Source organism: Centroberyx gerrardi, chromosome 8 (genome assembly GCF_048128805.1).
Source record: "Centroberyx gerrardi isolate f3 chromosome 8, fCenGer3.hap1.cur.20231027, whole genome shotgun sequence".
NCBI classification, from domain to species: domain Eukaryota; kingdom Metazoa; phylum Chordata; class Actinopteri; order Beryciformes; family Berycidae; genus Centroberyx; species Centroberyx gerrardi.
In genome coordinates, this window is record NC_136004.1 from 11,277,403 (window position 1) to 11,305,167 (window position 27,765).

The 27,765-nt window shown below is 42.8% G+C and overlaps 1 protein-coding gene across 3 annotated transcripts; it reads left to right on the forward strand.

Annotated features, from left to right (window-relative positions):
• fgfr1a (fibroblast growth factor receptor 1a) lies at positions 1-27,765 on the forward strand. 3 transcript variants are annotated; one of them, XM_078285302.1, is made up of 18 exons: positions 1-657; positions 5,862-6,042; positions 11,528-11,770; positions 12,163-12,252; positions 12,953-13,125; positions 15,623-15,746; positions 16,723-16,913; positions 17,398-17,548; positions 21,063-21,259; positions 21,710-21,855; positions 22,132-22,253; positions 22,809-22,919; positions 23,778-23,968; positions 24,497-24,619; positions 24,723-24,793; positions 24,899-25,036; positions 25,917-26,022; positions 26,248-27,765. In XM_078285302.1, the coding sequence occupies exons 2-18, from the start codon at positions 5,889-5,891 to the stop codon at positions 26,422-26,424; spliced, it is 2,508 nt and encodes an 835-aa protein (XP_078141428.1). In that variant the 5' UTR covers positions 1-657; positions 5,862-5,888; the 3' UTR covers positions 26,425-27,765. The 3 variants fall into 3 exon arrangements, with proteins under 3 accessions (XP_078141428.1, XP_078141429.1, XP_071776535.2); XM_078285303.1 differs by having other exon boundaries at positions 21,063-21,253; XM_071920434.2 differs by lacking the exons at positions 1-657; positions 5,862-6,042 and adding an exon at positions 7,197-7,252.

Below are 27,765 nucleotides of genomic sequence, written 5' to 3' on the forward strand. Positions count from 1 at the left end.
GAGGCTTTGAGCAGCAGGACTCTCGTTGTTTTACAGCATTTATCCGCCCGGAATGGTCAAAATAGTCTTCAGGATTTGTTGAAATACCGATCTTTTGTAAGAATATAAACGGCACTTCTCTTTCGGATGTTTTGTTAGGTAAGTTGAACAACTTTAAGACACAGTTTTCGGAGGTGAATGGACTTTTTTCCATCGTGAGCGAAACGATTTGGGATAAAGCGACAACCAAAAACTACCGCATAGGCTGCCCTCGCTCAATTGCTTTGGTGTTTTTTTTGTAGGTTAGGTAAGGTAAAACAAGTAGGCCGTAAAGGAAAAAACGGCGCCCATCGTTAAAACGTTCATATTTTCAAAGTGCAAGTTACTGAGAGAGTTTTTTCCGCTCTGTTGAGTATTTGGGTTTTACGGAGTGGGGGGACGCACATTCTTTTGATACAGGCGCTGTTCGCTACTTCACACAAGTTTGGCCAAAACATGTTCAAACTTGCTATACGTTTCTAGTTTTGGAGTAGATAAACTCCTCCAACGGACCCACATTTTGAGCCTGGATATATTGTTTTTGGAAAAGTTTCTCCACATCCAACCTCAGCCCAGGAGTCTTCCCCATCTGGCGAACGGAGGTTAACACTGGCTGTTCTGCAGCCCCCCACCAAAAAGGTGAGTTGGTATTTATTAGTCCTTTACTATTCGATTTTGTTTCATTTTACTGTGTGTGTGTGTGTGTGCCAGGGGGTTGTTGGCTACCATTATAATTGTCTTTGATTTTATTGATGAGCATCTAGAAGTGTAAATTAAAAAACGTGAATTGTGGCCCTCATGTGTGTCCCAGAGCCTGCTTTCAGACATGAATCTCAACCACCTGTATCTTACCTTTTTTTTTAGAAATTGTGAAAATGGAAAACTGCCCATTTATTTGTCTTCTTTAAGAAAGCACAGAGTGGTTGTGTGTGTATTAACACCTCCATCTCCATGCTTGAGAATGAAAGGGGACAAACACTGTAAGAGCAAGGCCCAGTACTGTCAGCACTCCTGTTAAAACTGAATGGAAATACACAGAAAAGACCTTGCTTTATGTCAGTGCTTTTATATCCAAAGTCACAGCAGCAGCCTCTTAAGGTTAGGCAAGTTATTATAATAAATACCACCCATAGTATCAAAGCTAAAAAGCAGAATGCAGATGTGTTATTATGTTCAGATGCACATTGTGGAGCTGCTCCTTTTGACCATGGAGTTAGGCTTTGTGAATGCATATTACTTGTCTGAACATGAACATCCTTTTGAGATTTATTGTGTTATATCTCTAGAAAAAATAATCCCGGTCACTGCCACCATATCTATCCTCATACATCTTTGCCAAATTTAGTCTTGGCTGTAGAGGTTTCAGGCAAAACCTTGCTGTTCTGTGTCTAGATACAGGCAATAAAACCATATGTCCACGAACAAACTGTGTTCTTTAATACAAACCAGGACACAGGAATAATTACTAATGCAGAAAGTCAGAGATGTTCCCGTTTTAAATACTCAAAGGACAGACATCACATCGCGAAGGTCTACATCTGTCATGAAGTCTGGGGTTTGGAAGAGGTAGTCAGATGTTACGTAGAGCTCTAAATGTTGTGTTTTAAAATGAGAGGGAGAAGATGGATGGTCGAGAAAAGCAGCATGTCCACAGGGAGTTCACCAGGAAAAAAAAGTTTTCTCTTGAACTGTAGAATGGGAAGTGAGGAATAATCCTGCCCTCTAATTTACTAGGCTGCTCCACTGGCACAGAATTATTGTCACTTCAGCTGTATAATCATACCTACTCTTGGTAAATCCATAGAAAAATAGAGAAATGTGGTGTGGCATCAACATCACATTAAATATTTCCTAGCAAGCTATCTGTGTGTGTGGAAATTTGACTAGTAGGCTAAGTTTTACTAACCTATCTTTTAGATCAGGCTGTTTTGTAATCTGCCTATCATATTAAAGGAAGGAATCTAAGCACTTGTTTTCACCTTTTTGGTTTCAACCATTTTTCCCCCCATTTTAATATAATGTCTAATTGTAACATGTGCTCAGTGAGTGTACTGAGCATGGCACTAACACTGCCAGGGTTAGAGTTTTTTTCCCCCAGTTGAACCTCCCATGGGAAACCATATGCACTCATGGCATTGAAAGGCACTTTGGATGTAAGTGTCAACAAATGGCATACGTAATGCCGCCTGGCTTGACCGTGATTTCTTTACATTTGAGTCAAATCTCAGCACACACACGAGGCTCCGTCCACAGCACGCTGGTGGAGAACCAGTGATTCAAGCTGCGAGACTACTAAGAAAAACCTGAAGTTTTTGTTTTTCTGAAAACAGTAGCCTTAGGGGAATAGTCTGATGATGCAGCTACGTCCGCTGAACTACACCCTCGTGGAGAAAAACTTTGCACCAGCAGACTGGCCCGTCGCCGGGAGTGCAGAGTTGACTGGGGTTGGGCTACAGAATCCGAGAGCTGAGGAATTTTATGCATGGATGGCAGTGAACAGTAATTATGGTGCAGGCCACGCTTTGGCTTAGGCCTGTAACCTTTGTCTTTGTATAATGAGAGCAGCAAAATGTGTCTTGCACGTTGTAATCTGTTAGTCTTAGCCCTCTGATTTGGCTGATTTTCAGCGAAATGCTGTCATCCCTTAAGAACTTGGAAAAACAACGAGGATTTGACTAAGCATATGATCTGTTTGGTGTTGGAATCCCTCTTTATACTCAGCTGTTGTTGTAATGCAGCAAATGGCTTGAGTCTTTCAAATGTAATTACGTTTTGAGTGTTTTTGTAATTAATTAATTGATTTTTCACTTTGCTAGAATGTTAATTTTTCTGAAGTCAGTCTCCATTATTGGTTCAGATAACCCATATTCTGGCTTTTTGTCACATATCTCAATACATTTTATTTTAAAAGAAAAATTACTTGAATTGATTTTAATTGAAAAGTATGAGTAAGGACACAATGAAATTATATTTCCTGCATCTACCTCACAGTGTTTGTATGTTAAAAGTATAAATTTGGACTAAGTTCTCATAATGCATACATACAATACACTTTCTGAAAGTGGGTAATGTAGGCCCACATTGTCTTACAGAAGTGTGCGCCAACTAAGAGCAAAAATGTAGCGCCAAAGTGATATTTAGGCCTTGGTTTATCTATTTTGATTTGTATGAATTTCCCACTGCTAGGTGGTTTAGCCTCGCCCCTTAGTCCTACACATGGATTCTTGGACGTTGGAAGTGAATAAGAAGCATTTTATCCACCTTGGACAACAACCGGCATAATTCCCTTGAGCAAGGCACTGAACTGCCAACTGCTGTGGTAGAGCCGCCCAGTGGGCAACAGGACAGGACTGTAGTATTGGGCGGCTCCCAGGTGTGAGATGTATCCGTGTGTAATCCTCCTTCATCTGCTCCCCTGGGCCGTTGCTCTAAAACAAAATGTTTTCCGAGTCAGTTTGGCTGGTTGAAAAAAATAAAAAAACAAAGGTAAAACTGTTTTTCTCCAATGTTCACAAACAATACAAATGTAAGCAATCTACTTACAGACTTGAAATTCATATTTAGGTGTAACATAAAATTGCTCATTTGATCAATGTAAAGATGTAATAAATAACTTCAAATAACATTTCAACAGGGCTTCTAGTGGGGAGATACTCACATTTCTGATTGGGCCTTTAAATCCCATGACGAGTACAGCACAGTAAATATCTCTTCTATCTTTTCTAAACCACTCTTCTAATTTTGTTGTATTAAAGTATGTAGGCAAGTGTATTAAATGTAATGTAGTTATTTTGGTACTATTGGCAAATTTCTTTGTATCCACAAAGCAGTCTAATCTAGCCAAGTAAAGTTAAAGTGATTCTCAAGTTAGACGGGACTAAAACACAGTGGACCTCAGAAATCCAAACTGACCACTTATCAGAATGATTAGGCTAATAAAATATACAAATGTGAGTAGGCCTACTTTCTGTGAATTTGTTTTCAGTTGTTTGAACTTCCTTTTGATGTATGCAAAGACAGGCATTTTAATCACAGAACTGAATGTGGTGTTTTGTAATGAGTGTCTTGTTATTTTGAAGTGTTTGAACACTATTAATCTACAGTGTTTCAATTATCTGAACTGTTTGCTCCCAGCTACATCCATTTTCGAAAGAGGAGTTTGGATTAAATGAGGCTCTGTTGTGCTTTCATTGTTGCGAATAGGCCCACATCATCATTAGTAGTTTTGAATAAGATTAAGTAGAGAGCTAAACAGTCACTCTATGGTACTCATCACTATGGTATTCACATGGCATTCAGAGCTGCCCACGAGCGAAAGATGAGTGCGACTGTGTGAATAGTAAGACATACTGAAGGTTTAACTCTTGCTCCCATGGGAGCCGAGTATGACAAAGCATTCTGTGTGTCACACTTTGAAGACGCCGTTTCCGTCTCCCTCAGTTATGGACTGTTGTCTTAGTGGTCATGTAGTGATGAGAGCCCAGGGAACGTGGTCGGCTGCATGCTCTTTGGACTTCCTTCTGTCTGGCAGCAGAAGTAGATTCTTGGAGCCTTCCCAAAGACTGACTCACTGCTTACAGAGCCGGGATGACCAAGCTTCTTTATCCCCCCGGACCCCCCTGATCCAGCTCAGCTGCCGGAACACTAGACCATTCTTGGAAAGTGAAATTGAATTGGTTTTGAGGAGAGCACAATGAGCGTTTCAGTGATGAACACTCACACAAGCAATTACCTCTCAAAGAAAACCAAAGCTGCATCTGAAAACGACTTTGCGTGAAAGCGTAACCAAGTTGGGGTTTCTTTGACCCGGTTGTGACAGTGTGCATGTTTACAGAATGAACTTATTTTGGATTGGTTTGGGACTCCATTGATTTTTCAACATTGATGAGGCCTATGTAGTCTTTTTAAGCTTGACTTGTCAGGAGTATAGGAACCCTACAACAAGCATTTGTTTCACACAACTTCACATGCATGGGAACAAATGGTGGTTGGGGGGTCATGTTGGGGTTGGGACCAAAACCAACTGTTAGGCGATAGATCTCTGAGTGTGGAAATGATGGCCTGGCGGTCTCTCTACAGGGGTGTCACATAACAGGCCTTAGTTTTTTGGTCTTTAACAAATTCCTCGGGGGGGATTATGGGGGTTAGGGGCAAGTGTTAATCTCTATGGCCAGATGCTGCAGAGGTGATGATGCGAGCAGATGTGCATCTGAGGGTCACCCACTGCACCGTGCCCGTTTGGCGTGTATGTCCTCGACCCCTGTGTGTTATCAACAGCACCGACCGTAGAGCAACGCGCCACTGTTGGTCTGAGCGGCAACAAGAAAGCTTTTGATTCTGTTTTTTTTCTGTGTGGTGACAGACTTCATGAGTTAATTCCATACTGAGGTTTTGAAAACAAAACATTACATTCCCAAGAACAGTGTAAGACATATTCACAACTTGTTTGCTTGTGCTACCAGAGCAAGCCTGTGGTCTGCATTTTCTTATCACAGAGTGTTTTTGTACAAGTAAGCCAAAATGCTCCAGTAGTACCTACCTTGAACCTTGCGAACATACAAAATGTTTTTTGGGTTTTTTTTAATGAACGAGGAGCTGCTTTGCCAACAAAACACTAATAGCTAGAGATTATTGAGTCACTTGGTTCTTCAGTTTTAAAGGAACAAAGATCTTGTTGTACAGTAAATTGTACAGTTGTTTGAGCATTAGGATTGGCCTAATTTCCTACTTGCACATCATAACTTTATTTTCATCAAGCATAACCCAATTTTACTGATAAGAGATTTTGAAAGGCACGAGGTTTGCATACGTGATCATGCAATCGTTTGTTTTATTCTTTTCAGTTTAGCACCGTGAATGACCCGGTGCTGATGCCCCAACCGTCTGAATGGAGTTCCACTCGCAGAAAAGCCAAAAGTTGTAGCTCCCTCAGCAGGATGCTGGTGAGGCACAGTATACTTCTGTTTCTGGCTTTGCTCGCCCAGATTTTGCCGACCCAGTCCCGGCCCACCAGCACTGATGAAGGTAAGATGGTTTGATAACTTCAGTTTTCCCCCTTAAATCTACTGGAACTCTATTTGTGCAGGAAAGCAGTTTTCCTAGCTCTTGCAGTGTTGTTAAATGTTTTGTGATTGAATGAACTTAAGTGATGGAATGAGTGATTAAATGTATGCCAACATTTGATAGACTATCTTATCTTGGGAAGCAGTCCACTGATAATAAATGCTTTGCTCTTTGTGTAGGAATGTAATCCTAACACTTCTCCCGTCTTTGGTGAGGTCTGTCCCTTTGTAGTGTCAGTGATTCCCCACCACCCCCATTTCCCTGTGTCTGGTGTTGTTTGAGTACACTTTACTGAGTCAGATGTAGCACAAACTTTCTAACTATTTGTAATGCGTTGTTTTTTTGTTTGGTTTTGGTAGCCGAATGGATTCATACTCATCAACTTATTAGAAATAGGTTTTCTCCAATCCTGCTGATAGCAGTAAGGGTTTCTTTTGCTTTTTTGTGAAGAACTTTGTAAGGCTTGATTTTGAAAGGTGCTATATAAATTAAGTCTTGCTTGCTTACTTACTTACTTATTTTGTTCTTAAACTGAACTGTATACTTTCAAGATTGCTTAGAAAACAGTTAGCTTGGTCTGGTGGTTGCACAAGTTCAGTTCTCAAAAGGGGAAAGAGACATTGAAATTGAATCCTTAAAAATGTGTCTCTTGGATACAGTCCAACAGTGTAATAGCTGCCTGGACTTGTGGGTAGATAGGTTTGGATGTTTACACTCGGCAGTCGGAAGTGGAGTGCAGCAAAAGAATATGATAAAGCTCAGCATTATAATTAGAGTAATTAAGCAAGAGGGTCTCTCTTGGGCAGTAAGCCCTAAAATAAACTTGGCACGGCTGTGTTTAAGCCAACAGTGGGACAGGGAGGAGTAAATGACTCCCATCTGTAGCCCAAGGGCAGCCCCACTACCTAGCAGTCCCTGCTCCTCTCCTCCTTTGTAATGAAAAGGTATTTGTTGTCACTGAGAGAGGAGTTAACTGCCAGGGAAACTATAAATTAGCCGGTTTTCGAAAAAAGGAAAGAAGATGCTACTTTGAGCCCTCCCTTATCCTCAAAGATAGGGTTTCTGAGGAGAATGTTTTTCTTCTCAGGCGAGCCTAGGCGATAAATTGCCGTGGGGTGGGGGAGTCTGATGCATTTACACTCCACCCCGTTCTCAATCACCAAATGGCCAGGTACTATCTATGCGCCTCTCTGCTTTTCCTCCTGCTCCCCCACTGACTTTTGCTTGGGAATGCTTCACTTTCCCCCCGCTTCCCTGCTGGGTGACGGATGGCTTCAGCTGTCGACAAACAATCACAGCAGAAGCATTTGGTTGCATTCCTTTTGTCTCCGGTGGGGAAACAAAATAGTTATATGGAAATGGTCATGTTTTATGCGCGCTCCTTTTGTTTGTTTCGCTGTTTTTGTTGTGTGTTGTTGACATAAGAAAAGAATATTCCCTGATTCAATTCAGTTCATTTAATTTGTTCTGGACCCACAAGGACAGGCATTATAATGATTACAACCCCCCTTATAATTTTCACCTCAATGTGATGATTCAGTGAAACTTGATTGTGTTTTTGTCGTAAGAATTATTTCAGTGTAGGAATATTGAGTTGCTGGTGGTGCATCTTGTGTGACAGTGAAGTGTCAAAGAGGGAAGTCATTCAAACATGGGGCCACATAGATATATGGGGGTCCCAGTGGATTCCTTTGACTGTGCGATCTGCTGTCAGTCAAAGTAGAAAAGACACTGACCCTTCAGTGGAGGGCTGTAAAGATCTAGAGCTGCCACAGCCCCGAGGCAGACTGTTCTCAGACAGCGATGGGGGGCCCAGAGGAGCACGGCTCTGCTGAATTTCAGAGAGGGGATGAAACTATGAGTGAACTTGACTTGAAGGATAACACCGGTGTGATTTTAGTTTTTTCCTATTGGCATTAATGCCCATGAAAAATCTAAACCCACCAAAATAAAAATGAATAAACAAGACCAATGTATTTACCACAGTCAGAAGCTACTGCTGTCTGTTTTACTGCAGGTTTGCCTGACCTCCCAGAAGTCATAGGCTCCTGTTGTTTTACAAAAATAAATTAAAAACATCTTGCAGAGACATACTGCTGCCTTGGGTAACGTAATTCATCATTTTAAACGTGTGTATTGTCTTATTTCCTAACATGACTTTATGACGCCACAATCACTACAGTATCGTATCAAAACTAATTCCATTCTGCCAGAATTTAATGTGAAGAGATCACTGAGCGTCTCCAACTAGACGATGCCTCCCATCATGCATAAAGTTTTGTTTTGCCTCTTCACTGCCACCAGAAGTAACTGTGCGCCGTAATGGAAAAAGTGAAAATAGTCCTCAATTAAACTCAATAATAAACTGCATGATAAAGTCATGTTTGCAAAAACTGCCATACTCGTGTTGTTCAACATGATGGATTACGTTAGTCAAGGCAGCAGTATGTCTCTGTGAGCTGTTTTTAATCTATTTTTGCAAATAATGGGAGCCTATGACTTCTGGGAGGTCGGACAAACCTGCAGTAGAACAGACAGCAGTAGTTCTGACTGTGGTAAATACATTGGTGGGTACAGACTTTTCATGGGCAATAATGGCGATAGTAAAAATAAAATTAGACCGGTGTTATCCTTCCTGTTTGTTTGTCCAATAAAGACATATTGTAGGCCTAAATGTTGCAGAACTCATTTGAATGATACAGGAATAACTTAAAGGTTAATTTTGCACTGCAGGGTAATCCTTGTAGCCCCCAAGTGTTAATCCATGGTAATTGTCAATGGCTCATTTAGGAATGAAAAGGTCCCCTACTGGAGTGCTTTCAGAAGGGACACTTACTCAGTGAATTTTTTGGGCTTGCTAATAGGCATTGTGCTATTCTTTTGCTTCCTGCCAGTCCTGCCTATTGTCACTTATCAATCCCCCCCAGCCGTCACCCACCCCTTCACTCTGATGTGGTCAAATAAGTCGGGGAGACCGGCCATAGTGATTTTTCTCTGTGTGCCATCTCAGTGCCTCAACCAGCCTGACTTTACTGCACTCAACGATCGCTCCAGCGAGAGCAGGAAATCCCAGCAGTCATTCACACGGCATATTGCTTCCTATCTTGAAGCCAGAGAAGGTTCCATAGACTGGCGCCAACTTGTTGATTTTTTTTTTTTTTTAGTTGGTCTGGAACTCACAGACTCATGAGCTTTTCTTTTCTAGTTCAAAACCTTGGGTTGCATGCTTTCTTCTTCACCAAAATCCCTTTCATGATTTGTATAATTAGGCTGATTTTAAAGGATGTCAATCAATTTTTCCAAATGGTTGGAAGAACACATGAGAGCAAGACTATTCCAGCTGGGTTGCTTTCTGAAAATATGGTCCTTAATCCATTTTAATCCAATCATAGCGCCAGAAGGATTAATTCAATTGAAACATCCTAAAATTCAAAGGAAACGTTGGAAACTCAGCACTCATTGCTGTGTGAAGAGATTAAATAAAACTAGTAGTGTGTTTCTATTTTCACAATCCTATGTATGTGTTTTGCTACACTTAACTACTACTTTCTACACTGACTTAGAGCTCCACTCTGAAGTCAGAAAAATGGTAGATCTCTGTTGAAAGCCTAAGATGTGAAAGTAGTTGTCAGTATTAAAATAATGCCTGTATTGGCTCTCTTTTTTTTTTTTCTTTAGATGGGGTTAGGATTGAATGCACTACAATGTGTTTTGTCTTACTCCAGTTTTAAGTAGGTTGTCACAGAAGCACAAAGGATTCTGACTATGCTGTACAATAAAGCAACACGCAAATCTTTATGGCTTTTATGGGCTTTTTATGATGTCTGCAGCCGGATTAATAGCTAGGATGTTGACACAGCCTTATCAGTGGCATCGACATTTAAAGGGCGAGGAGCAAAAACATACTGGACGGCCCCCACACAAAGCACAGAGACCTTGCGTTTAAGGCTGTGTCCAGGTTGGATAGCTCTAGCCCATCACTAAATGCCTCTTCTACTTTCCCCCCTTTGGTTTTGTTTTTGAGGAGAAAGTTGATCCTACCCCCTGGCCCCTTTTCCTGCTGGGATTAAGGGCCTGTCAGACATATGTGATCCAGGAAATACCTTTACTAGGCCCAACTGGGGTCACCATAGCAACTGGCACTAGAACCTGCCGCTGCAGGCCCTCTCTCGCTCGCTCTTGTGCACATGCTCGCTCGCTCTCCCTCGCTCTCTTCGCTCCCTCTCCCCCTTTATTGTTTGGAGGCCTTTGTTGTGATGGAGGGAGGGATTACTGTGATCAGGTTTGCTGATGTTGTCCTGAGGTTATGCTATATGGGTGTGCTTCCTGTTGTGAGGAAGAACATTTATGTTACAAACACAGAGCGTCCTACAGAGAAGAAGTTTGTATAGTTCAGAATGTTCTCATCTTGAGGTTTTGTTCACCACTGTGGTGGCATTTGATTATAGAGGATGTTTATGCTTTTTTCTTTTGGTTCTTCTAGGGTGGAAAATAGTGTGCAGAAGAAATGAGAAGGGAGGATGAATAAAAAGACTTTTGAATAGGCACATTATGACTGCCACAAGGGATTACTTTGGATATGCTACTTTGCTAAGTATATCACCAGAAGTAGGCTATTAATTTGCAGTTAATTGGAGCAATGTTCCTCGTGTGCCTTTTGGCATGGAAGTGTGATCATTGAACAAGAATCTCAAGCAAGTTAGCCAGTGACGATCTCTACCTTTTGTAACTGGACAAACAACACCATTGTGATGGACAATGTGTCAACATAATTGGGTTACCCCCTCCCCCTCTGGACTATGTAGTCATTTAGAACAGGGGGGCTCAGGTGTCTCGCTGCGTGACGCCTCCCCCCTCTTCATTCCTCTAATTGAATTTCACCTTCCTTTCCCAAGTAGCTCCTTGCCCGCCTGACGATAGGGCCTTGACTAATTTGGGATGCGATTTAATTTAAGGGAGAGGTTAGGCAGGCAGTGTGCTGAGAGCGGCTGTAGTTCGATTTTCAACACGGCAGAAGTAAACAAGGACTTGGATTCAAGAAGGAACCATGATTGTGCATGGTTGTACTTTCAGGGAAATCAAGGAAAGGGCCTCTCTTCTGTCTCTTTGGCCTTGCTTTATAATAGAAAATCTCAGAAATGCTTTTTCATCCTAGTGTTTATGCTAGAGATGCTGTCCCTTTTGTATTGTAGCTTTCTGAACATTATAGACACTATCTGTATCATATTATTTACTATTTACTCAATTGGAGATATTGTGAAATTTGTCTAAGTAGGGACAGTCCTGGTGGTTATCCTTTTGTATCATACGGTTATAGTTGGGCTCAAAGGTAGTATCCTTGTTTTCCTCGTTATTGTGTTCATAACAGCATCCTAGTTACTCAGTCTGAGCCTAGTTACTACTGTGCTGCTCAAACCGCGCCATGTCCTATTGTTTCCGTCTGTAGTCCCGGTGGAAACCCAAGCGGAGATGTTCACCCTCTACCCCGGGGACCGGCTGGATCTGGGCTGCACTGCCAAGGACTCCCCCCAGGCTGTCAACTGGACCAAGGACCATGTAGTGGTGGTGGACGGAGAACACACGCATATCCGCAACGGCCAGCTGGAGATTGAGGCCGTGGAGCTGGTGGACTCTGGCCTGTACGCATGCACCACCTTCGGCAACCACAGCGTCTACTTCAATGTCACAGGTAAGGTCATAGAAGCAGACCAACCAGTTTGTTTTTATAGTCTTTTTTTAAAAAATGTTTAAATGTTATTTATTTATTTATTTAAAGCTATCAGTACTAAAAAGGGAAGATGCTCTATCAATGTAAAGGCAGTGTATCACAGGTCAACCATAATGGGCAGCAGCGCCCAGTGGGTTGCCTTGGTTTTGGTGCTTTAAACAAAAAGGAACATCTTTTTGCCAGGAAACATTTGAATAGATTTCTGATTCTGTGTCTGACTGTTGCCATTTTTACATTTCTCCAAAAATTCATGTGTATCATTGACAAACTGCTTGCTTTAATTGCTTTAAACACAATTACAAAGCAGTTGTGTTTGGTATGGCTGACAATTAACTCTGTTTCTACTCTACTAGTTGATACCCTGGCATCATCTGAGGATGAAGACGAGGATGACGAGTCTTCATCAGAGGAAGCCAAACTGTTAGGCAGTCAAAAACTGCTGCGTAAGTGGCCTAATCTCCTTCCCAATACAACTACAAATCAATAATTACCTGGCTAGCTAATGGTCATGAGTTTATGAGTAACTTTCATGAATGGTCAATGACTTATGATTCAGCTATAGACCTACCATGTGTTTGTGGGTCACATTTGGGTGATTTCACTCTGAATCAGAGGGCTTTCACTACTTCAATGACAACTCCTGCATCAGGAATGTGCCTGTGGTGACTAACCGTGGTCATCATCTGGCTTACTACTGCCTGCTCTGACCACAAGGAAGCCAGCAGCCACCAAGCGTGGCAGGCATGCCGACCTTGACTTTGACTCCTACTGCCTTATCTAGCCCCTTAAAAGTACACATGACTTTACAACTTAGTTAAGAATTAAAAGAATCAAAAATCAAAATGGTTTTTAGTATTTGAAGAAACTTGAGGTCCATGCCAATCCAGGACTGCCAAGTCCTGCGACTGTGATTTAAAAATTCGTTTTGGCTGAACATATATAATGTCATCCAAAAGGGGCTAGGACTTTTCGAGTACATAGAATACATTAAACACACTCAGGAATGGGGTGTTTTGTGTTTTTAGATGTGTTTTTTTAGTTTTCCCCTAATAATTTTGAATCTATATCAATTGCATAATTCCATGAATTACTCTCTCTGCTATGCTGCTTATAACTGCTTTCTCTCCCTCTCTTGCTTCTTAGCAATGGCCCCACAATGGGCTCATCCAGAAAAGATGGAGAAAAAGCTTCATGCTGTCCCAGCCAGTAAGACTGTCAAGTTTCGATGCCAGGCCAATGGCAACCCAACCCCCACTCTGAAATGGTTCAAGAATGGCAAGGAGTTCAAGAGAGACCAACGCATCGGTGGCTTCAAGGTAAAAAATAGAATAAAAAAAAAAACCTGGTCCCCTCAACTTCTCTGTTGTGGCACCAAATAATCTACGTCCCGCTTAGCAATCCTTATTGAATCACTCCTAGCTCATTGACTATGAGTGTAGATGTGTCAGTGATCTCATCATTACATTAGATCACCGGCCGCCTCCCTCCCTTCCACTTCTGCAAGTGGAAAGCAGAGGCAAGTTTCACATCTGACCTGGGAAACAATGCAAGATGAAATCCTATGCCACAAAGGGAAGGTTGTGCCACAATAACAATACCTCCAGGTGGGCAATCCTAGCCATCCGTTTGGACGAAGGCTACTGTTGGCTGTCCTCATTTTGTACATCAGTGTGTCGTCTTTTCAGTAATGGCATCCGTACAGCAGTAAATTTACCTTGACAGTCAATATACCTATGGTATATGATGAGATATGATGACTATTTTTTTTGTTAACGTCTTCACAACTTCAGTCAGACTGTGCTGAAATGTGACGCTAACTGTTGATAAACTGTGAGGCTATATCAGTTGATAAGGCCGTTTACTCCAGCCTCTGGGTTTGAGCCAGGTTCACTTAGGGGAAGTGAGACAGGGTAAACAGTTCACAGTGAAGGGTGTGGACCAGAGTTGGCATGCTTCAGCTTCCCCTCACCATAAATATATCATCTCTGCAACCCAGGGATGAACATGATTAATCAATGTTTCCAATTTATCAGGAGACTTTTAGCTTGAGCTCTGACGCCATTGATCATTTGAGGTTTTTTTGATAAGTGTCTTGAAATTCCAACGGGCAAGGAGTTTTTGTTCCAGAACAAGGTGCGGGCCAGGAAGTGTGTTTTGAAAGCCAGAAATCTCACCTAATTGTTGAGTCATTATATTGATCAACAACCCTATCAAACCCCAGCAGATATATTGTGGTCATTTTGTGCTAGGGGGAACTAAAAATCTCACTTAGTGTACCTTAAGTTGAGTTTATCTATGGATGGCTGCACTGACTGGCAGCAGCCTCACAGGTGTACGATGCACATGTTCACAGAGACTAAGACACAACCCCCCTCCTTCCCCTGCATCTGCTCTTCCCATCAAGGTGTAGGCCAGTCCAGCCTTGTCCTCTACTCCCCCTACCCCTCTCCCTCCCCAGCTGGGACACATTTAGGAGTTTCCTCTCAGCTGCCTGCTCCCCTATCCCCCCCCTCAGCCCAACCAGGCAGCACACTTCACCATCTGGCTGCTGTTTTTTCAGTCAAGGTGCAAAGGTCTGCATCGGCGGCTGGGGACGTCTCTCATCCCTCCCACACTCTGCTTTTATGACCAGGCCTCTATTGTTCATATCGTCTGCATGGAGACGGGCAGGAGGCAGGGAATAATGCACACCACATGTATGAAGCCAAGCACAACACATCTGGCAACAGGCAGCTGGACTCCCTCATCACATTTTAGCTAAATGAGGGAAACCGTATGGCTCGGCCTGTGTATATGCATGTTTGATGTTGCCATTGCCTTAGAGGTTTGTTGGTTTAATCACACACTGCCGGTCTTGGCAGATTTATGGAAGAAAAATTATAACTTGTCTTGGAAAAAGAGAGCCAGACTTCACCGGAGACATCAATTGACGCTAATAAGACAGGTTGGGGCAGATGTATATAAAACATGTACCCCCTTTTCCTTTTTGGTATTTGGTGGGTACGGCTAAACGACACACGTTTGAAACGCCACATGGACACGACAAATGAGAGTATGATCGATTTGGCTGACCAATACAGCAACTTACAGACTTAGTAAAGTTCCACCGCCTAAAACTTTGGACGGTGTTGATGGGGAGAGGGAATAGCATTTTATCTTGTGATCAGCATCACACAGCATTGAACTTGTTGGTCATTTGTACTTAATGGACAAAAAATAACTATTATGCAAATGTCATATTGAGAGGTCAAGGTTTTGGCATGAAAATAGATGGGAATTTAAGCTTGAGCTCTTTCAAATGTTCGCTATTGGTAGTCAAATTCACAATTGCAATTGTAGTCTCATCTGTGTTACCATGATTGTCTCACTACTGGCCTTATTTTTGTTTATTTCATTTGACTGAAAAGAATTTTTCACTGTTGAATTGAATGACTGAGCCATTGATACAAGGACTGACTATATTTTGGTGCTAGAAATTGTTTTAAACATTTCTTTCTTTTGTGTACTGGAACTAAATTGAGAGATTCTTCGCAGTCTGAAAGTTGTACAGAAATCCTTGGGCACCAGCAAATTAAAGAATCTGTGTCTGTATTCCCATTTAAAATCCTGATTTGGGGTTTTATCTGCTTTGTCACACACAATACATTGTTTGGTAATGCTCAATATATTGCTTTCTCTAATCAAGGCCAACTACAGGATATATTTTACTGTGATCAAGAGACAGGCCTTCTATCTGGATTATGTCACAAATATTTTTGTTTTTCATTACCCATTCTATATACAGCCACTATAACCTTTTTCTCCAACGTTCAGGTCCGAGACCATGTGTGGACCATCATCATGGAGTCTGTAGTGCCCTCTGACAAGGGGAACTATACCTGCGTAGTGGAAAACCAACATGGCAGCATCAATCACACCTACCAGCTAGACGTAGTCGGTAAGTGTTCTCTCTCCTGTTTCTTGCTGCTGGTACATACAGGGTGATCCTGATCCTGGCTTAATCATCTGTTGGATATTCATGAGGGTCTAGTGTCATGTTGGTTCAATATCACTAATGTTGCACACCACTAGACCTGATTAACCGACCTGATGTAATCCTCATCCCGAGAGCACAAGGGGAGTCATGTAGTGTTCGTCTAGGCTGAACTGGGAATGTCACGTCAGCCATTTGATAAATTAAGGCTGTTTACTTGCGGCCTGAGTGATGGAGAGATGTAGAGGAGTGAACTGATTACTCCCTCCAGGACCTGCCCTGTGACTCGCTCTCGCACCATTGGTTCTATAAATCACAGTCCCACTTCCTCCGTCACTGTTGTCCCCTGGGCTCGGCGTGACCTCACTACAGCCCCAGACCCTGATCAGCAGCGAGATCGCCTCAGTGAGGGGAATGTATCCTCAAGAGTGCATGCTAAGTCCCCCACTGATGTCTGGGTCAGAAAAGCCCGGACATTTGTCACTCTGCCAGATGCTTTGCTCATTAGTTTACTTTGGAGAGTTATCAGTCATCAAAATGGAGCCCCAAGAACATTTCATTGTACAGTAACGGCTCCAGATCAGACTCTTAACTTGTCTGTCCATCTATTTTGGCCAAATGTCAGTAATTACACAGGCGGGATATAGTTGGGGAAACAGTCGTTTTAATTCTCCGGCTGAGAAATCGCTGTCTGTAACTTGTGAAATTACACAGTATCAGATCAGATTAAACTAGTGACCTTGTCTGCAATCAGCTGTAGCCATTTCCAGTAAGAAAGACTTAACATGATGGAGGTTTTATTTGGCTTGTGTTTGAGAATCAGTCAGGCATGTGTACTTTTGGATTATTGCACTTGTGTTTATTTTTGATACGGTGTGTTTGCTTCACAGTTCACGAGACTTCCAAACTAACATTTGTGTGTCTGTCTATTGTGTTGCAGAGCGCTCTCCCCACAGGCCGATCCTACAGGCTGGCCTGCCAGCTAACCGCACCGCAGTAGTGGGCAGCGATGTGGAGTTTGAGTGCAAAGTGTTCAGCGACCCTCAGCCTCACATCCAGTGGCTGAAACACATCGAGGTCAACGGGAGCCGTGTTGGCCCTGATGGCTTACCGTACGTCCGTGTTCTCAAGGTAGGAGCTTACTCTGACCAGTCTGCCACAACAAGCCTGACTCTACGGGTTTTGATTTTAGTTCAAGACAAAAAGACAGTTTATTTGATGTGGTAACCTTTTTTTGTAATGCTAAATGGGGAAACACAACCAAACTGTTGGACTTTATTTAAATTGTTTCATTGATAAGCCCTGTTTTTGATGTTACTATTACGTTATTTGTGTTAGTTTTATTTTCCTTTCCTGCTATGCTATGCTATTTACAGTCTTAGGTCCCCAACACTGTCTGTTAAAGAGGGGGCAAAGTGTATACATGTTAATGATTTGATGTGAAAGTTTATTTTACATTACTATTATAACTCTGAAAACGATGAACCATACAAACAAATGCTTCTCCTTTAATATTGTTCAGCAGAGAAAAATGTTTTTCCTTAATTCTTATAATGTGAGCATGTGCCTGTTTCTTTTTTTGTCTGTGCTGCACATGACTTGTTTTTATTTCCAGCATTCTGGGGTCAATAGCTCGGACACTCAGGTGCTGACCCTCTACAATGTGACTGAGGAGGAGAGCGGGGAGTATATATGTAAAGTGTCCAATTATATAGGAGAGGCCAATCAGTCGGCCTGGCTGACTGTCACCAGATATGAGCCCACAGGTAACCACCACGCAGCAGTACAGGACCGCATATAGGACCACACAGAGGAGGCGCTTCCAGGACCACCTGGAAAGCTAGGGCCATATACTAGAGACAACCTCAGCTGTTTCTCTCCTCCCTCCCTCCATTTTTCCCTCCCTCTATCCTGCCTCAGTGCTCCTGACTGTAAATGACGCTATGGAAAATTCCCAGCAGAACAGTTGAAAGTGTTTAGTCTCAGGTTTATGTTGGACTCCATTCTCATTCCTGCCCCATGCCTGTGCTGTGCCCTCCTAATAAGGGCCTCTCTTGCCATCCTCTTCTATTACTCTCGCTCCCTTGCCCTTCAAAGTCCTCCGCTCACATCTCAGAGACTCTCTCTCTCTCCCTCTATTAACTGCCTTTGGTTTTTTTCCACACCTTTTCCAGCTGTCTTGCTCTGTTTACCTATCTTTCACTGACCCCCTGTTGTTTGTCTCATGCTCAGAACTGAGTGTTTGTGCAAGATGTGTGCGAGGCCTTGAAAGTTTGAGTGTGCCCTGTTCTGCTGTGGAGTTTTCCATGTTGCCCATCTCTTGCATGTAGAGATGAGACTGAGGTATTTGATGTCCGGTGATGGGATGATGCGATGGCCCAATGAGGGGTTCAGCAGTGCGGCCTCTACCTAACAAGCTCCTCCACTAACAGAGACTGGAGGGCTCTCCCTGACAGTGTCCTCCGCAGGGGCTCTGGGTGATACTTTTTGGGAAGATGGTGTTGGATCGAGGAGGAGAACGCTCCTCCGTCCCATTCCCTCTACTACAATGCCTTTCTCTTTCAGAATCCTTTACTCATGGCTCCCTTTTTCCTCTTGGGCCTCTTGTTGGGTCTGCTTCCTTTGTTATTTTCTAGACCGCTGGCCTTAACACCACGGACAAGGAAATGGAAGTCCTCCAACTGAGGAATGTGTCTTTTGATGACGCTGGGGAGTATACCTGCTTGGCGGGCAATTCTATCGGGTTCTCTCATCACTCTGCATGGTTGACCGTTTTTGAAGGTATCAGTGGTTCTGTCTCTCTCCTGAATTTCCATATCTCTCCCTTTCCTCCTATCCAGCCTGGCTATCCACCACATTGGCCAGAATGGGGTCTTGTCTGACTCCAGTTCTGTTGAGAAATGTGAGAGGAAGCCAGGGCAGGTTACCACTACTAAATCTCCTCCCTCCCTCTGTGCTCAGCATGGCTCCTGCTCCATCTAAACTCTCTGGATGGGAGAGTACGGGCCATGTTCTGCTCTGTCTTGTATGAAATCACAGAATGCCAAACAGCCCATGAAGTATTCTCTATAGAGTCTATCATAAGAGTGAAATATGCAATTAAAAATAGGCCAATCAGTGTCTCAACCAAAGGTTATGTAGAAAGAGTGCTTGATAGTCTCACATTAATACAAGGGTTGTTTGGCAGCTCTGATCAGGTTTCACTCTAAACTGTGTCTCCCATTCTGCTCTTTAATTGGTGTTTACATTTGATTTGGTTTAAAGCTGATGTTCTTTGACAAGCGCTACAAATGACATGTATCCCTGATGTCATTTCCTGCTGTGAGCACAGCGCCTGGCTTTGATAATTGGCCCACTGTAGTGGATGTGTCTCATTCCTGAGGGTTGGAATGGGCATTTGTCCAATTATCAAGCTGCTTGTCAGTCAGCTTCTTCACACAAGTGCAGCTCACTTGTGTTGCTGGTGTTGGTTAGAGGTGTAACGGTACACTGAAAAACATTTTCCTATATACACCCTTGGTTTGGGATGAATTGCAGTTCAAATAGTTGGAGAAGATTCAACATGTATGCGATAATGTTCCACTAATTAGGCAACAAAATACCCTGTGCAATATTGTTCAGTTTTCATACTTTTTGCATTCAGGGGGAACTTTGACTTTGTTGAGTTATATCATGAACACAGATGCGTGTCCGATGTTCAAATACAAAACTTAACGTTTTAGTTCAAAGTTCAGGCTGGGCTCAGAAGTTCAAAGCCCGGGGTCTGAAATGGCAAATGGGCAACTAGAAAAATTCTCAGCATCACTTATGTCTACTCCTGGGCAGTTTAAGCTTCCTTGTTGAATGAAAATACATTCAGCAGTGTCTTTTAGCAGTGAATCAAATGGGATTATATAATAATTATGTAATTATATGATTATATAATTGTATGAATTCTAGAGGCAGTGCTTAACATGATACTGCATTTGATTTTCTATGAAAATGTCAAGAATATAATTAGATAATTCCTGTTATTTTCATCCTGGGCCTTATTTTCGCCATCATGACGATTGTGTTCAAAATTTGACTGCTGGCTCCCGGCTACCTAGAGGTACGTAAAGCTCTACAGTGAAGTGACAACATTTTGAACATAATCAATTGTCACGATGGCAAAGATAACCAGAATTATCCTTTCAAAATCTACTCGGCAGGAATTATGGCTGTGTAAAGCTTATGTTTTAACAAAAAACACATTTGGAGCTGGTTTTACGTTTCTGTTATCTAGCTCGGATGTACTGAGCTGCATCCCAAACCAAGGAACACACAGAACCATATTTTTCTCAAAATTTTTGGATCCGTTACACCCCCTAGTATTGGTATGAATAAATGTTGGTGTTTTCACTGAATGGGAGGAAAAAAACATGATCTGAATTGGATGGTTAAATGAAAAGTGTCAACAATTATTACCACATAAGTATGTCGGTTTTATGTGACAAGACATTGTTTGTATTACCAGCACCAACACACAATTCTTTTGAAAATGCATTAAAAAAATGAGGGAGTCAGAATGGGACATATCCATTTTATTAATCGTGTTAAGCAGTTAAGCTTTTGAATTGATCTCATGCTTTGTGGCATGCCTTTCTAGCTAGACATACAGGTAGACATGCAATGTAAATGAGAACATTTGATAAAGTAGAAATGATATGCAGTGCTCTTACATGTTGAATGTGTGAAGTATCAATACTGTGTACAAAAATCAGAGCCTTTGCGCACTATTTAACTAATTAAATATCCATTAACTACTACATTAACAAAATACTTAATATTTGTAGTTTGCAGTAAAACTTTGGATTATCTGAATCGGTAGAACATCTAAACACTGAGGCCATTAGGTTTGTCCTAACTGTTTCTCAGTGGGGTCTAGCATGTGCCTGTAGAGAACTTGGCTGCTCTCTGATTCAAGGGACTATGACCACTTCTCACACTGGCAAAGAATGTAGAGTGAAACCCTATGCTTCAAAGAAGTGATTATTGTGCCACAATAGGAGTTTGTGCCTAGGCCTCCTGTCCCGTGTGTGTCTGTGTCAAAGGCTCTGGTTTTTAGACATGGCAGCTGTTTGTGTGTGTGTGTGTGTTTGGGTGGGCCATCTGTTCTGTTTGTGTTGCTGCGTCCCGCAAAACATGGATATGTGTGGTGTGTTTGGGTATATGTAGTCCCTCTGTGGTAGTTTTGATTTCATTCATGGTAGCTGACCCCCCCCCATCCCACCCCCGACCCCCTTGCGTTCCCCCATCCAGCAGTCCCACACTACCCTCCAGCCAACCACACCTACTTGGAGGTGGTCATCTACTGTGTGGGTTTCTTTATCATCGCTGTCATGGTGGCCACCGCCGTTATCGTCAAGATGCGCACCTCCTCCAAGAAGAGTGACTTCAACAGTCAGCTGGCCGTCCACAAGCTGGCCAAGAGCATCCCCCTGCGCAGACAGGTAACAGAAAGTAGATAGGGGGTTTGGAATATTTATACCTTTTTCCTCTCTTCTCATCTCTTTATGTTTCCACATCCCATTTGCTCTCATACTAAATTTAAAGCTATTCATTATATTGAGCTATTAAGCTAATCAGCATATTTCCATGGAATTTATGTTACTGCCAGTACAAATGGTGTTTTTAATATTTGGGAAAATGAAAAGCATTCATTCATAGAGCTTCCAGATTCCTTGTGAATCCTTGACGTCCTGTAAATCAGGTAGGTATGAGAAGTCGAGGTGTTCCTTCCCCATACTCACAGCTCAACAAAGTAGTTTTGGTCATTTTATACATGTTCCTATAAAACATGGTTTAGAAATTCAGCAGTACTCTGTAGTTTTCAATCTCTTTCAAGTTCCTTTTTAATCCGTGTCTTTTCCACTATGAGAGAGTAATGTCAGGCTTCTTTACCTCAGGTGTCTGTGGACTCGAGCTCCTCCATCCACTCTGGGGTGATGCTGGTTCGTCCCTCTCGCCTGTCCTCCAGCGGCTCTCCGATGCTGTCTGGGGTGTCTGAGTATGAACTGCCCCAGGACCCCCGCTGGGAGCTTCCCAGGGACAGGTATGTTCTGGACAAAACCTCCAGGCGGGGCGACAGAAGCCTACAGGTTAGAGAAGTGGGCTTGTGACAGGAATTTTGCCGGTTTGAAATCCAGAACCAGGAAAATCTGGATGGAGAAAGTGAATGAGAAACACTCACTGAAATGGAGCTTACATTCTCAGTCAACTTGAAGCTTAATTAAAGGTTAAAAAAGGCCAGCCTTCCACACACAGAGATTTGGAGTTACAGTCCACTGACTGTCACTGACTCTCTCTCTTTTTCTTTTTCCCCACACAGACTGGTGCTTGGGAAGCCCCTGGGAGAAGGCTGCTTCGGTCAGGTGGTGATGGGAGAGGCGCTGGGTCTCGACAAAGAGAAGCCAAACCGTGTGACGAAAGTCGCAGTCAAAATGCTGAAATGTAAGTCAGCTGCCCTTTTTAAAGGTTCTCAGTCCGTCGCGTGCGTATAGACTTGGGTGGATGGGTACTAAACCTAATGGGATCTGCTGGAATGCAGCTAGTGTTTGTTAAGAGGAAACTTCTTTAAAGCACAGAATAGTTTTTGCGTAAGCCTCAACTCCAGGCTCCAGGGAGGAGAACATTTCTGACACCAGAGCTGTGATGAACAGATATTAAGAGACATCTGCCACTGGCTCCCAGCCACTGTGCAACGGGAGAGCGGAGTAAAAATTTATGAGAACCCTTGACATCCGATATACGACAGTGTTCATAAAACTGCAAGGAGTAGGGATGTAGGGAAAGTAGCATTTATTGCCTGGTACTTTTTAAGTGCCTTTCCCCAGGGAGCATTCCCTTCGACTAGCCTCAGCCCAACTCTAACTGTTGTGTCTGTGAAAGCTATCATGTTGGTATGCCTGCCTGGTCAAGGTGATTATTGTTGGGCCTTTTTGGGCCTTTTCACCGACAGAACATCAACTAATTGTCCTAATATGATTTATTTCCCTTCCCCTCCAGCTGACGCCACAGAGAAAGACCTGTCAGACTTGATCTCAGAGATGGAGATGATGAAGATCATTGGGAAGCACAAGAACATCATTAATCTGCTGGGAGCCTGCACACAGGATGGTAGGACCCAGACAGACAGGGGCCCAGTACTGACCCAGGCCTGCTCTGTAACACACTCACACATGCTCGCATGCACACGCACACACGCACGCACACACACAGGCATGCACCACACACACACCCATTCTGAGAAAATCTCAGAACCTGTTGTCCCTCAGACAAAGTGTTGCCGTGCGCCTTACATTGAGAGATGTGTAGAACGGCATGAATAAGCGATCCTGACACCAGCTTCCGAGCTCTCAGTTTGAAATGACCACAGCTGCTGCCAGGGTTGCCATATCTCTCAAATCATCCCTGACAAGGCCTGGCACTGTTCATCAGCCTCTGCTGTGGAGGAAAACTAACCTCTAATGACCCTATGGTGCATATTGCTCTGTTCCCCCCACACTAGAAACACTGCTAAACAAGCTCTTTGTTCGCTCCACTTCCTTGATAAGTAAATGACAACATTCCTTATAGCTTTATCTACCAACTGTTTTGACATTGAAATGTGTCTTATCTTGAGTAAACACTCTATGGATGCATTTAAGCATTGACTTCAAAGTATTTTTGAGTGCACTGATTTATTTATTTTTTGGTCCAGTCCTTAAACCTATGCTTTTTCATTACAGTTTACTACAATTAGCTATTCTTCCCTGTTACAAAAAATAATTTAGCATTGAGATACTGTCCATCACCCAGCTGTCTGGTATAATTTAAGAATTCACATATGACACGGCAGTGCTTACTACCATCCTGCAAGAATTTATGTGAAAATAAAGATGATTTTTCCCGTAGAATGATTTTCTGTGTCACATAGCTTCATTTTATGGCGATGACAGGATTTATTGACACTTTTTTTCCCCTTTTTGTTTCCAGGTCCGTTGTATGTGATTGTAGAATATGCGTCCAAGGGCAACCTGCGGGAGTACTTGCGAGCTCGGCGCCCACCGGGCATGGAGTACTGCTACAACCCTGACCAGGTTCCCGTGGAGAACATGTCCATCAAAGACCTGGTGTCTTGTGCGTACCAGGTGGCCCGGGGCATGGAGTATCTGGCCTCCAAGAAGGTAACGCAACAATACAACCAGGGTCCAAAATTACACCCACCCAGCAGCAATGTCTTTGGTGGATAAATCGATAAGGGAAACCACACTAGCCGCTGTAGCCGGCTACTTTTTGAAATGCTAACATTTGAATGCCTTGGTTATATACAGTCTTGGGTGCTTGCCTGTTCTCACATAGCTGACTATCTTTATGTCACTTCAGCATTAATATCAAAATATCTTGTACTTTGAATTCTGTTGCACATGAATTCCAAACTTGAGCAAGTTTCAAATTAACACACATTACCTGTTTTCACCGTTTCCATGTATAGAATTGGGTAGAGTGACATATTGCTATGAAAAATGCATATCAATAATTTTGAAGGGTAAAAAGTATTCTTGGCAGGTAAATGTTTTTAGTTTATTAGCTCTTGGCAGATGAGACAGAATCCAACCGAATACTCTGTATATCAGCACAGTTCCTCCTATCATTACAAGATAGGAGAGAGGACACTGGTTCAGCTCTGGTAAAGTCTGGTTGTATTTGTGCAGTGCATCCACAGAGATCTGGCGGCTCGTAACGTCTTGGTAACGGAGGACAATGTGATGAAGATAGCAGACTTTGGCCTGGCAAGAGATATCCACCACATTGATTACTACAAGAAGACCACCAATGTGAGTCACTTATCATTTGCCTACTGTTATTCATAGCTGGGTGAACATCTTCTACTATTCTGCATCCACACAGCTATCCATAACACCTACACCTTTCCCACAGGGTCGTTTACCAGTCAAGTGGATGGCTCCCGAGGCTCTGTTTGACCGGATATACACACACCAAAGTGATGTGTGAGTATTGTGTTTAATGATTCTTCCAATTCATTCTTGAAGGAATGTGAGGGGAAAATATCTAGTCGTGCAAAGCCTGACGCTCTTGTCTGTTTCTCTCTGCAGCTGGTCATTCGGGGTGCTGCTGTGGGAGATCTTCACCCTGGGAGGCTCCCCGTACCCCGGGGTCCCAGTGGAAGAGCTGTTTAAGCTGCTGAAGGAGGGTCACCGTATGGACAAGCCCTCCACCTGCACTCATGAGCTGTAAGGGAACACGTCACCCGCATGTTTCTGAACACGTTTTAGAGGCGCACGTTCCGACTGCTTGAGACTTGGCATGGCCTTCTTTATGCTAATTTTCAAGTTCTTAATATCTCATTTCCAGCATTTCCTCATTTGGAAACACTCAAGTAACGGGGGAAACAATTTCTTTAGCAAAGAGTCTGGGGACTTTGTTTGATGGTTGCCTACAGCGATAGTGTCACTATTGCTGAGGCGGGTGCTCTTGTGAATGGAATATTTTCTTTCTGATTTGTCTTGTAATTGTCAAGAGAGAGAAAATGTCAACAGGAGCAAACAGCTGATTCAATTTGTAGAAGTGTATGTAGACTCTACAGGCAGAACTTGAAAATAAATGGCACTTTACAGCATGTAAAAAAATCTTTTTTAAAAGTAACACAATCTGCTCAGCTTTAAAGACGAGGCCAAGCTGGCTTACGGCTGCGTTCGCTGCTTGGTCCACATTATGGGCATCAATACAATGTTCCCTCTATTGTTGTACATCAGGTAAATTCCAGGTGCTTAGCAACTAAATGATGCTGCCTACCCTTGTTTGAGTGACATATCTGGCAACCAATAAAACTTAACACTCAAAAGTTGACCGTATTCCAATTGGAGCACATTGTTCAGCTCCGTCTCAGGTTGCTAGACCGTCACCTTCCAGCTACAGCTGGATGGGAGGTTTGGCTCACTGGGCTGTTTCTGAGCCTTCTTTTAGAAGAATTTTACATACGAATACAAACATCACATGCATTCTTTTATATAAGATTTGGCATTTTATACATTAATACAGAGAGGCATGAGGCAGTATGATCTTGACTGCTTTCAGTTAAAAATCACTCACATCTTTTCCCTCTCTCTGCAGGTACATGATGATGAGGGACTGCTGGCATGCTGTGCCCTCTCATAGACCCACGTTCAAACAGCTGGTGGAGGATCTAGACCGCTGCCTGGCCATGACATCCAACCAGGTCAGTCCTACTCTACTACTACACCATCAGACTGCAGGGAACCAACAAGTTTCTGCTTCTCTCACGTGCATTTCTGAAATAATGTCCAGTCAATATTGTAACATAAGTTGTATTTAATGAGAGAGAGTAACAATCAACTCGGGGGCATAAAGAGGCTTTGGTCTCAACCAGATTTGACTGTTTTGGATGTCCAATACCTAATTCTCTGTCCATTTGTGCATATAGGAGTATTTGGAGCTGTCCGTGCCTCTGGACCAATATTCCCCCAGCTACCCCGACACCCGCAGCTCGACCTGCTCCTCGGGCGAGGACTCCGTCTTCTCCCACGACGCCGGAGCCGAGGAGCCCTGCCTGCCAAAGTTCCCTCCCCACTCCAACGGGGCAGCCATTAAGAAACGCTGATACCTCAACTCCACTCAGACAAACGTTGTGACATATCCTCTCCCCGTCCTCCGCTCCCTGCCTCATGGGGTTGGACTCTTCCCCACATTCCCAGAGATGAAGCTAAAACACTGGTGCTCTGTGAGAAAGGAGGCTCGGAGGCACCTTCTGGAACTTGTTGGGTCACGTGGGCCGAAGAGTGCAGCCGTTTCCAGGTTCCTGGTGGCGAGGTGGCTACGATGTTTACGGGGCACTTTGTATTACCGGGAGTGGCAGTGTGTCACAGCGCTGGAAAAGAACAGACTCCCACTCTTCTCTCCACTTTGGGCATTCCACGGGTCAAGAGAATCGAAAGGACTGACTGATTGTGTCAGTTGTATTTTTCCACGGTTGTTCCATCAGTAGTGAAGGAAAGCATTCCGCTTTTCAGACCAAATCCAGAGAATATATTACCAAGGGACACGCATACCTTGTATATGTCAGCACAGTGGTCCACTGCATCATTCAAACTATCTTCTTGTAAATACAGTTAGAAAATTATAAATATGAATATATATTTACACTGTACTCTTATTTTTATTACCATATTTGATTTATTTTCTTTTTGTACAAGGATGCTTTTGTTTGATCCATTTTTGAATATAGTCCGTAGGGGCAGTTGTTACATGAAACTATCTTAAAATTGTATTGAGGATTACTTGGCCAGTTTTTTGCTGTATCACAATTCTTTTCAGCTTCGCTTCCCCCTTTAATCTGCTACATAATCATCAATGGAAAAATATATTAGCTTTTGTTTTCAGGTTCAAGTGGTTTTCATGACACAACCTGCAATACGACATAGCTCAGTGTTTGGCTTTTCTGTCCATCAGAAGTCAGCCTTGCTCCCTTATGAAAAATCCATACTGTGGGTGGGTGTGTGTGTGTGTGTGCGCATGTGTGTGCGAGTGCTTGTGCAAACCAGCGTGTGTCTGTGCATATCAATGAGTGCTAGAATCAGCAGGGTGTGCAGAAAAATGTACTTCATTTATCTTGTCTCATTCAAGATTGTTGGGTTTACTTCAAGGATGGTCACAACTGTAAATATTCCTGGTTGTTAGCCATGCTTGTTAAAAAGAACCAGAGTAATTTGTTTCAGTCAACATCATGCACTTCACTGTGCATGCCTCCCATGTGATGAACTGATCTTCTACTGTAAATGCTTTAACAGGAGTTACATTTGCAGCCGTATAACTTCTGTTAAAGGGTTGCAGAACACGTATGTCATCGTAAAAGGATTACATTAAATAAAATGCTATCGAAAAACAAACCGTTAAAGCTTTCAGAGTTTGAACTGAACTTAATAAACAGGTCCATAAATATCAA

Coding starts and splice junctions, on each gene's coding strand:
- fgfr1a (XM_078285302.1), top strand. CDS start 5,889: ATGCCCCAACCGTCTGAATGGAGTTCCACTCGCAGAAAAGCCAAAAGT. Junction 11,771..12,162: donor CGTCTACTTCAATGTCACAG/GTAAGGTCATAG, acceptor CTACTCTACTAG/TTGATACCCTGGCATCATCT. Junction 21,856..22,131: donor TGGGAGCTTCCCAGGGACAG/GTATGTTCTGGA, acceptor TTCCCCACACAG/ACTGGTGCTTGGGAAGCCCC.